Genomic DNA, 11374 nt, shown 5'->3' with positions numbered 1-11374 from the left:
TCCACATTCCTCACTCAAAGAATCTAACAAACCCAAATCTTCTCTCCCATTTGTTAAGTCTTCTTTATAGGAGTACTTCTTTAACCCTAGTCCATCTTCTAAAGATTTTAATCATGTATAATTCCCCATACCCGTTTGGTATGCTTGCAAAAAAAGAACGTGGTGAAATCATTCCGGTTTGAACCAGATCCTCAATTACATCCCTGCGCACCTTGCCCCTGAGCCATTTTAGCTATAAAGCATGTTAATGGATGATACAGTTTGTAATGAAATTGTGTTTGTTAGAGATCAATAATACATAATGCATGTATTCTCTCTCTCGCGCTTAACACAATGAGGAAAATTAGTGCTTAGCAAAAGATAACAGTTAGGATGCAACATTACACGTACGGAATGGGAATTGGAAAGAATATTTATGATGACAGTTGGGCGAAATCAATGATTTACTGGATTTAGCCCGTACAAGCTAGATGATTAAATATTAAAACTCACCAATTTTACTCAATTAATATCATATTTAATTTAAAAATAAACTTAGATGGTTAAGAAATATGTTTTCAATGAAATCTGGTAATTATTAATTATTAATTAGTACATTTCTGTGAAATTTTTTAATTATTAATTTTTTTTATTATATTAATGATAAAATCCTACTTAATATTTGTAATAAAACTGTCATAAATTTTCTGCTCCTGCAGTGTACATGTCGACTCTAAACACAGTTCTAGTATAATTTTAAAACGAATTTATCTAAATGAGCACCTTTTTATTTCTGAAGATAGGGTTTAGGGTTTAGCTAAATAGCAAATTACAAATAATCTAAACTCGCCAACTTATGGTACGGTTTTAACAATTTTTTTTATACCATTTTAATATAAGATCGTATATAAAATATATGTTTAAAATTTTAAATTTTTATATTCTATTAAATAATAATAATAATAAAAATTTAAAATTTGTATATTTTATATACGATTTTTAATTAAAATTATATATAAAATACACGTTTTCAATATTTTAATGTATAATAATATATAAATTTGAAAAAAATTAAAAATTAAAAATTTGAAGTTTTTATATTTTATATATTATTTATAATTAAAATTGTATATAAAATATACGTTTTTATTTTTTTAATATATTAAATTAAAAAAATTTAAAAAGTTGATATTTTTATATTTCATATATTACCTTTATTTAATATTTATAATATATATATATAATTAAAGAAAAATATATTTTTTGTAAAATATTTTTTAATTGAATAAATTTTTATAAAATATTTTTTTATTATAATAAAAAAATATTATTATATATTAAAAATATTAAAACACATATTTATATATGATTTTAATTAGCAATTTATACGAATTCCAAATTTAATATTTTTTTAATTTAACAGAATACCATTTTTAAAATTAAAAATTATATTTAATATATGATTTTACATTAAAATCGTATATGAAATATATGAGTTTTATTTCTTTTTAAAATTATTTGTAATATACATTTATCATCGAAAAAAGTTTGTCCATTTCAAAAAATTCGTTTTAAAATTATACTAAGTTGAAAAAAAAAACTACTTAACACTCACTAATATCACTAAAAAATTTATTAAATAACAATTAAACTTAGAGAAAATAAATAAATAATTATTACATCAATTAAATAAAATAATATTATAGAAACTAAAAATATTAGTATCTGTACCGTCTCAAGTTCAAATTGGACATATACCGATCTGGTTAGAATTGTAAGTATTCAATTTCTGGCTAAATCGTGGCAAGACTCATGATGAAGTAAAATTAACCAATGTAATAATATTAATTTAGATAAATATATTTTAGGAATTAATTTTATTAATGTACAAATAACATGATTTTAGTGTACAATATTCTGATATCTTTGAATGCTCTGATTTACCTGTACAATGTTCCTGATTATATTACATAAAGCTCTGGATTATATTATAGAATACTCCGATTTATATGCATGATATTTAGATTTTATGAAAGATACTATAATATGACACATTAAAACCAGATGGAGCCCTCTCATTCCTTGGAGGCTGAATCACTAGAGCTTGAAGGGAGCTACTCGGAGCCCACCCGAATTTCGACTGACCTCATCTCGGCAAGAACATTTGGCGTCCACCTTGTGGAGGTAAAATTGTTCCCACTACTACCACTCACTTAAAAAATATTATTTAGTGTTGATTTTACTTTTAATAAAATATAATTTTTATTACAAATATTTTTGCCAGTTGACTTGAGTGGAAAGCTCCGCTTCTAACATGACTCCCCTAGATTCGGTTTTGCGTCTTCTTGTTGAACTGGAATGTGGCTCTGTTGGGACAGAGGGGACTCTACTTGTTGATTACACTCCAACGATCAAGTCGGTGAGAGCTTACTAAAATTAGATTAGTATTCAGTTTCAGTCTTAGAAATAACGTACCTTTACCTAGGGTCTCTTGCCCCTTTTATAACTACCATTGTAATAGAAATATCTCTTTATCTTCAGAATAATATGATAACATATTTAAACAATAAAAATTATATCTTTCATCTTTAGAATAATATCACAACTGATAAAAAATAAAAATATCTCTTTATCTTTCATCTTAATTACCTTTTCTAGGCTGACCCCTACCTGGGCCGAGGTCCCAAGCATTCTTGTCTAGTACACAAGCCTCCAGGCTCGAGTCGAGCTTGATTAGACGAAGAGGCTTACAAGAATATAATCTCAACTAAAAAATATAACATAAAAATATTCTTCCTACGGGCACCTTTACTAACGGTGCTAACAACAGAAGAGAATCTCATACACCTTTATTCACGGGTGCTCGCTACCTAACTTATTATATAGCAAACTTCAACTAGCTCAAATATAACAACTACTATCACACACATGTGGACTAATCCATCTCTACCTCTTACGCAGAAAGTAATAAAGATAACAAGGATGCAACTTAGGCAAAATCGAAGCATAAAAAACCGTGAAGTCCTCAACTAACAAAGAACTAACCTTTTAATGAACTAAACCCCATAGTCGCAATGAGCCGATGCTACCTCACCAAACATTTCTCACTACATCATTAATTACCTTTAGTAACATTTTCATATTTACATTTATTTAAAATGTGATTCTATATAAATTTTAATTACTATAGTAACATTTTTTTACATAAATGTCACTAAAAACAGAACAAACATAATATTATAGCATTTTATAAATAAATGTTACAATAAATAAATTTAAATTTGTATATTTTTATAAATATTACTAATAAAATATAAAAAAAACATGAATTTCTTAGTCTTAAAAGTCACTCTCTCAAACTCATTTCCTTCTACTCTCTGAATCTGTACCTTTTCTCTAACTCACTGAGTCTCCTTGCTCTATGAATCTCACACTATGGTTACTCTCTTTACTTTCAAAATCTCATTCTCGTTTCATTTTCCATTTTCTCTTAGTCTCGTTCCTCTTCCTCATTCTCACACTCTCGTTTCACTCTCTTGTTCGCGCTCCTAGTCTCCGTCTTGCTCGTTCTCTCTGTGTCACTGTTATTCTCATCGTTACATGATTGATCACTCTCACGGTCAAACGCAGGTAAGCATTTCACGCTCTCTCATACGTTCTCTATCTCGTGCTTGCGTCTCGCATTGTCAGTTCAAACGCAGGTATTTGAATTTGATCTATGTTATCTCACAAATATCAATTTGTCCTTACAAATTGGGTAGGATTTTTTTGTCTTTGATTTTATTTGGTTTTCATTTTAATTTTCATTGTGTTTTTATATGGTTTTTAATCTGTGTGTATTGTATTGACTCTCTCTCACATTTGAACTCTTGGATTAGTGTTTTTTTAGCAGGTCAATATTGTTGTTTCATTTTTTGTGATTAATTTATGTTTGATTCCTGTATTAAAATGCTGATAATTTTGTTTGAGTGATTATCTCCTTGATTTTGTACATAACGTCTTGATTCTGATTTGGTACAAAACTATAGTGTTATGATAATATTAATTATTTCTATTTGTGCATATATATGTGCAGTTGCATCTTTAGTATAACTGAAGTTGTCTTCTGAGTATAGTTGAGTAGAACTGCAAAAGTTCTTCTGATAAGAATACTAGAATAATTCATTTCATTTCTCTCTGCATCATTTGGAGCTTTCAGGTGCCGTTTTCCATGCACCTAAGCTTCTATGAAATGCCTCCATGATTGATTTTGTTATGTATATAAGTCTTTTATTAATAAATTGAATTGAAGGAAAGTTAAATGGTCTTTGTTTCTTCTCAACATCAAAGCTAACTTGAGTTGGAATAAAATATAAAGTAAAAGAAGGCGAAACCATGATGCAAGGGTTGATACGCTGACTCGTAGAATTAGTGTGAACAATTCTTAAACTATATGTTAAGTAATTACTAATAGGTTTTTCTTTACCATTAGGATGTTGTGATTTCTTTTTATTACGTACACTCCGAGTAGTTTTGTTCTCCCTTTCCTTTTCATTGGTTTTTCTACTTCCTTTCTCTTACCACACTTCTTAAGTTATCTAGGATTCTAATAAGTTTTAATTGATGTATATGTATGTGTAGTAGTAGCAGCCCAAACTATTATTGATTAGGGCGCTGTTGAGATATTAATATGCAACATTCTTGTATTGCCTTCAAATTTTGCTGTTGGATTCCAAAAGCTGCAACATTTAGAGTTAATGGTTTAGCTAGATCGAGACATTTAGAGACATTGGTTGGTGCTCAAATGTATTGAAAAAGCATTGGCCAAAGACTTCATAATCTTGGGAATACTCAAATAGCTTCAAATGGGGAGCATAATAATGGTAAGTCAAACTTGGGGGAAAGAATACTGGAAATGCAGGAGTTATAATGTCCTGCATTCATAATAAAGAGTTTTCAAGGACCAAATAAGTGAAAATTACTTAGATTCATTGCTTTAAATTGAGTTAGGAATGTAGTATTAGGCCTATTGATGGAGATTAAGCTCAAGTGGACATGGAGGCCAATCATCAAGAGCAAGAAGAGGTTGAGGACGGCCATGGAGGTCAAAACCCACCTCAAAGGCTTACAAGAAGCATGTTCAAAGCTTTAGGAGCTAGGGGACGTTTATTTTCTCTTTTTGTAATTTCTTTGGTTGAAGATGCTTAGAGGGAAACCTCTATTGTTAAAGCATCTTTTAGTCTTTAGTTAGGAGTCTTAGGAAGGGGGGTGCGTTAGTAGATAGGTGTAGGAGTAAATAAGGAGGTGCCAAAGTGAGAGAAGAGATCACACCTTCCTCATGACTTGGTTTAGGCGCCACTTTCATTTGAATTTGGGGGGAGTTTTTTAATTTATTTAGCTTGCATTTCAGCACCTCTAGGATATAAATTAAGGTGCTGTCCTTGTATTTTTCAGATTTGAATTTTGATTAGAGAAACTATACTCAATTTTTGAGAGAGCATTGGAGAGCTTTGTGCCTTCTTCATTAGTCTTATCTTGATGGTTCCATGGTTACCTCAAGTGGCGGCTTGCACACTTATCTTGGAGTCTCCATCCTCCTAGTGGCGTGATCATCCAACCATTCTTCCATCTTCATGAGCTTTCTCTTCTCCTTCATTCCTTCTCTTTTGATATTCATGTCTTAGCTTGTGTTCTTGTCTTTTGGTTCGGCTATTTCACTTTTCAGCAAGTTGTTCTTCTTTGTTTTGTGTTTTGGTTCGGTGTTTTTACATTTCCAGCACTTCTTTTCAGTATTCTTGCCTTTTATTTCATTTTGATCGGTTCATTTCAGTTCTATGTCAATTCTATTCGGTGCAATTGCTTTTCCTCTCATTTTAATCGATTCAATTTGACAATAATTGGAACTTCCATATGAGTTTGTGTTTTGGCACTAGTTTTGGTGAGTTCTTGTTCATAGAACCTTGATCCAATTCTATGATAAAGTGCCTATCTCATAACCAACTCAAGATGAATCCTAAGAATGTCAAGAATCATTCTAATTGTCCTAGTGGAATCACATCACCTATCTTGAGTCAGAATATTTTTATAGAGCATGCTCGCTAGCACTCTTCGTTGGTACGTTCGTTGGTTCTCACTCTCAATCTGTTCAATTCGTTCACCCACATTGTTGACGATGCTCAAATGCACGTACTTGAATCTAATCTCCATCGCAGGCTTCAAGTTGTTTCTACAATTAGGTAAGGTTTTTTGTTTTTGACTTGATTTTCGTTTTCATTTTGACTTCATTTTTATTTGCTATGTTAAACTAAACTCAGAGTTGGGCTTGAAATTCCAACAATTGAAGGTCGATTTGAGCATATAAATGTTGAAGCACAAGTTTATGTTGGAAGCAGAGCATTGCCTACCTTACTCAACTTCTTTGTGAATGTGCTTGAGGTAATTCAAATCTCACATATGGTTCCTTTATTCATATAATGGTTTTGATCTATTTATTTTTTCGGTCTTTCTTTTGTTCAGGGACTCTTAAATTTTCTTCACATGATTAAAAGTCCAAAGAAACCGTTACATATCCTCCATAATGTTAGTGGAATCATAAAGTCTAAATGAATTCAAAAAAATCTTTGTTTGTTATTTTGCAATTTTTTTTTTCTTAGCTTTAAAAACTCTTTGTAAAAGTGAGAAGTGAGAAATTCAAGTGTGAAGTCTAGAGTCCCACACTAAAGATGAGTGAGGTGAACAATATAGAAGAAGAAATGCCTACAAATCTAATGTAGGTTTTAGATTGAAGGTGGTATCAATATATTTTATTAAAGGTTGATTCATGACTCAAGACTTATTAAGATCCATGTCTCTTAGGTTAGGTACCAACTCGATCGAATATCTCCACTTGAGGAACCCAACAACAATAAAGGAGCATCTAGATATTTTCTTCTTCTGATGTTGAGCTTTTTGCAGAATGGCATTGCTTTAAGGGCCACTAGCCTGAAAAGACCACGTTGCTGTTGGCATTGGCTGGGAAGACTTGGTAAAGATTTGAAGGTAAGGAAACCAATTTTAGTAATAATTTTTGAGAGAATAACTGTTATATTTCTCTAACTATAGTAACAATAGTTTTAGTTGAGTACTTCCTGAATTATAGTAATTAATATCATTGGAGATGAAACCTTAGCATTCTGGGAGAGTAACATACAATGGACATGGACTTGAGGAGTTTGTGCCACAAAGGACATCAACTTACATAAGTCAACATGATAATCACATTGGAGAAATGACTGTGAGAGAAACACTGGCTTTCTGAGCAAGATGTCAAGGGATTGGACACAATTATGGTTATTGTGAAAAAAAGAATGCATAAACCTTTTAAATATATCTAAAAAGAGATAGTGTTTTTAATAATAATTTTGAAATTTACTACTTTATAGAGATGTTGACTGACCAACTTAAAAGAGAGAAGGAGCAAACATTGAACCAGATCCTGATGTGGATGCATATATCAAGGTGAGAAATAAGATCGAAATGGAAGCCTTGAATCTTTATGTTTGAAATGGAGAACACACTGAATTTTGAAGAAGCTGCATTGTTTCATTACTTGTTCATTGCAGGCAGCAACACTAGAAGGGCAGTAGAACAGTGTGGTCATTGACTACATTCAATGGGTTTCAAGTGTCCTGAAAGAAAAGGAGTTGCTGACTTCTTACAAGAAGTATGAGTGTGATTCACTTAATCTTCCTTTAAAAAATTTCCCTTGCTTTTGTGAAGATAGAGTAAATTTTTTCCTCTTCATTAGGTGACATCAAGAAAAGATCAATGGCAATATTGGGCACATAAAGATGAAACGTATAGCTTTTTCACTGTCAAGGATTTTGCTGAAGCCTTCCAATCATTTCACATAGGTAAACAACTTGGAGATGAAATGGAAAATCCTTTTGACAAGTCTAAGTGCCATCCAAATGCATTGACCACAAAATGTATGGTGTTAACAAGAAAGAGCTGTTGAGGGCTTGTGCTAGCAGAGAATTTTTGCTTATGAAGCGAAATTCCTTTGTCTACATATTCAAAGCCACACAAGTGAGTAACATTATCAAACCATATTTGTAGTTCAAAAATGCTTATTTGTTCATGAATAAAAGGTTAAAAACACTGTATCATTTTCTTCTTTTTATTTGTTTTATGTGCCCTTAAACATGTCTTGTTATGCATTTTCAGCTTACTTATTTAGCTATCTTGACAACAACACTATTTCTCCGAACCAAGATGAGTCACTATACCAAGGCAGATGCAGAAACTTACATGGGTGCTTTATTCTTCACAGTCACTGTTGCAATGTTCAATATTGGGTATGATCCAAATAGTTAGGCAAGAAGAAACTAAGAACTCATTTGATTCTCTTATTACATTTTTGTTTTAGAAAGAAAACAATTGGACATTATTTAGCAAATCAAGCTTTGAATTTTTTTGCTAAAACGAGTGTTTTGGAAACCAAAAACAGGAACAAATGGAAGATATTTTCTCATCCTCTTTTTTTGTTCTCTCCAAAAGTTTTGTTCAAGTAGTCAAGAAACTAACTTTTAGAAAACAGAAGTGTCTTTAGAAGACAAACATTTTCATATATGCTGGAGGGACAAATAAAATTTAGAAAATAGAAAACTGTTTTTGAAAACAATGAACAAGCAAGGCCTAAATCATTTGTCCTCATTCTTCAACTATGTTATTACTCACTTACTTTTGGAATCTAATGAGAAATCTTATTGGCAGTACTTGGTAATCTTTTGCATTAACCAGATGGCACAAACACTGTTTCGGTTGATGGCTGCAATAGGAAGGGATATTGTCGTGGCAAACACTGCTGGCACATTTGCACTGCTTGCAGTTACAGTTTTGGGAGGATTTGTGATTTCAAGAGGTGAGAAAATGGTAGTGTAACTTCAAAGTTGGCTAATCTAGTGAACCTTTCTAATTTGAAAACTTTCATTTTTTTGCATTAGAGGATGAGCACAAATGGTTTATGTGGGGTTACTGGTCCTCACCAATGATGTATGGACAACATGTTATAGCTGTGAATGAGTTTCTTGGGCATAGTTGGAGAAAGGTAATCAATTTGTTTTTAAAGGTGAAGTAGTTCTACGAAGAAGAATGAGCTAAGGAAAATGATATTTATTTAAGATAATTGGGTGATATATTTTTCAGGTTAGTCCAAATTCCAATGAAACATTGGGAGTGTTGATACTGAAATCTCGTGGATTTTTCTCTTCAACTTTCTCTTCACCCTGGTTTTGCAATATCTCAGTCGTAAGTGTCATTTGTAAACTGTGATCTTTAGTTGAACTTCATTTCTGAACACAAATGCATTATGATAATTAAATATGTTGCTTAGCATTCAGAAAGGATCAAACAGGGCTATCCAAAGAGAATTTGCTAGAGAAAAATGCTTCAATGGTTGAAGAGTTCATTCAGTTACCAACAGGAAAAATTCTTCTAGTGAGTACTTAAGTTCTAAGCTATAGGTTTTGTGCTTATAACTTGAAGTTCTAAGCCATAAATAACATAACATGATGATAGACAGATACAAAGATGGACAAAGAAGCAAGTCCATCATCCAGGTCCTCTTCAAGAGAAGTTGATAAAAACAACAAAGCTAGTGATAACGGAAGGAAAGGCATTGTTCTTCCTTTTCAACCTCTATTCCTCACTTTTGATGAGATAAGGTATTCTGTAGACATGCCACAAGTACCTATGTTTAATATATATTTCAATTAACCTTTCTGTTTATGTGTAATTAGTCACATTTAAAAGGTTAAATTATTCATTTAGCCCTTGTAGGTAACACTCATTTAGGAATGTGTAAAACAAATTAAATTTTAGTTCCTGTAAGGGTGTATAAGGATTGAAACTCAAATTTTTGAGATTAAACTTAAGAAGCATAGTAACAACACATACGTATCTTTACCAGTACTAGTATTGTATGTGGACTAAAAGTCAACTCTTTTTTTTCATAGATAGACTAATTCCTAAGTGTCATTTATTGGATCAAATACTTAGTTTAACCTGTTTAAAAGTATCAAAAAGGCCACCAATATACTGTAATACATCTTAAGTCCTACATTGAAAAGCATGAGATTCTAGTGTGAAGTCTATGAGGTCTGAGACTCTCAACTATTGTAGTTATCTTTCCTGATGTGATTCTTCCAAGGTTATTACCATGCTTATATATGAAATAATAATTAAGTACTTCAATACCAACCTTTGCAACTGTTAATTCTGAAATTGGGAGGGAGCAGATATATTCTGATCCAATTGGAAGCAACTCTTCCCATCTGATCCAGTACTAGTACTTTGAGGTAAGTCTCATGTCAATGATTAAACATTGTTGGTGATAGGGTGAACCTGTGTTTGATATACTATCAGTTTTTCCTTGTCATAAGCATTGCAAGTATGATTAGAGTGTGTTTTAGGCTTTTCTTATGCTACTGAAGCCAAGGCTCAAGGAGCACGAAAAAGTATTCAAGGATTTCACTGGCAAGGGAAGGATGAGGAATCTTAGAAGTTGTGGTTAAGGCTGAAGAATGAGGTTGCAGCTGAACTAAAGGAGAAAGGTTTCGATGTTGAATAACTGTAATGTACATTTTACAGTGAATGACTGCCAATGTCATTCTCATTATACATTAACTGATTGTGAGAATGTAGTTGTAATAAATGCTAGGAATCTTATGTGTGCTAGATGGTAAACAAAAGTGACAATATATTGATAAGGCATGTCTAAATTCACTTTCAAACATTGAAAATCCATTGAAATATTATTGGTGTTTGTGTTGACAGATTTTTATTACTAGCTTGCTTTATTAAATTCATATCTTACAATCCAAATCTAATTAATTTGTATATTTTTCTATTCAAACAATTTACTAAAGATGTTTAGTAAAAATTTTATAATGTTACTTTTTTTATTAAAAAATATTACTAAAAAAATTTAGTAACATTTTTTAAATGTCACCTCTTATTGAAAAGTTACTAAAGCTTTTTAGTAACATTTTTATAATGTTATTCTCTTTCTAAAAAAATATAACTAAAAATATTTAGTAATATTTTTAAAATGTTAGTTATTTATTAAAAAAAGTTACTAAAAGTTTTTAGTAACATTTTTATAATGTCATTGTTTTATAAAAAGCATTACTAAAAGAATTTAGTAACATTTTTAAAATGTCATATTTTTATTAAAAAAATTACTAAAAATAATTAGTAACATTTTTGTAATATTATATTTGTTTGAAAAAATATTACTAAAATGATTGAGTAACATTTTTAAAATGTCACCTCTATATTAAAAAAAATTACTAAAGATTTGTAGTAGTAACTTTTTTTTTATAGTGTTACTTCTCATTAAATAAACTTTCCTAAAAAGATTTAGTAACATTTTAAA

At 30.9% G+C, this 11374-nt stretch overlaps 1 protein-coding gene and 1 pseudogene across 10 annotated transcripts; both read left to right on the top strand.

The window, feature by feature from the left end:
- Positions 1-3352: 3352 nt before the first annotated feature.
- LOC137819202 (ABC transporter G family member 43) lies at positions 3353-7977 on the top strand. 9 transcript variants are annotated; one of them, XM_090296819.1, is made up of 8 exons: positions 3355-3417; positions 3532-3609; positions 6047-6194; positions 6302-6393; positions 6814-6996; positions 7380-7455; positions 7560-7660; positions 7851-7977. In XM_090296819.1, the coding sequence occupies exons 1-6, from the start codon at positions 3415-3417 to the stop codon at positions 7386-7388; spliced, it is 513 nt and encodes a 170-aa protein (XP_090152945.1). In that variant the 5' UTR covers positions 3355-3414; the 3' UTR covers positions 7389-7455; positions 7560-7660; positions 7851-7977. The 9 variants fall into 9 exon arrangements, with proteins under 9 accessions (XP_090152943.1, XP_090152942.1, XP_090152945.1 ...); XM_090296818.1 differs by having other exon boundaries at positions 7745-7884; XM_090296821.1 differs by having other exon boundaries at positions 3357-3417; positions 6913-6996; positions 7745-7884.
- LOC150024717 (pleiotropic drug resistance protein 1-like) lies at positions 7610-10770 on the top strand (annotated as a pseudogene). The gene is made up of 9 exons (XR_016516156.1): positions 7610-7660; positions 7745-7925; positions 7990-8025; positions 8164-8294; positions 8713-8860; positions 8943-9046; positions 9145-9246; positions 9332-9435; positions 9517-10770. The product of XR_016516156.1 is annotated as a pleiotropic drug resistance protein 1-like (transcript).
- Positions 10771-11374: the final 604 nt, after the last annotated feature.

This window comes from Phaseolus vulgaris, chromosome 10 (genome assembly GCF_051622355.1).
Source record: "Phaseolus vulgaris cultivar YP4 chromosome 10, ASM5162235v1, whole genome shotgun sequence".
In the NCBI taxonomy this organism is placed as follows: Eukaryota; Viridiplantae; Streptophyta; class Magnoliopsida; order Fabales; family Fabaceae; genus Phaseolus; species Phaseolus vulgaris.
The sequence above is the reverse complement of the archived record's forward strand: the minus strand, read 5'-3'. Positions and strand labels throughout refer to the sequence as shown.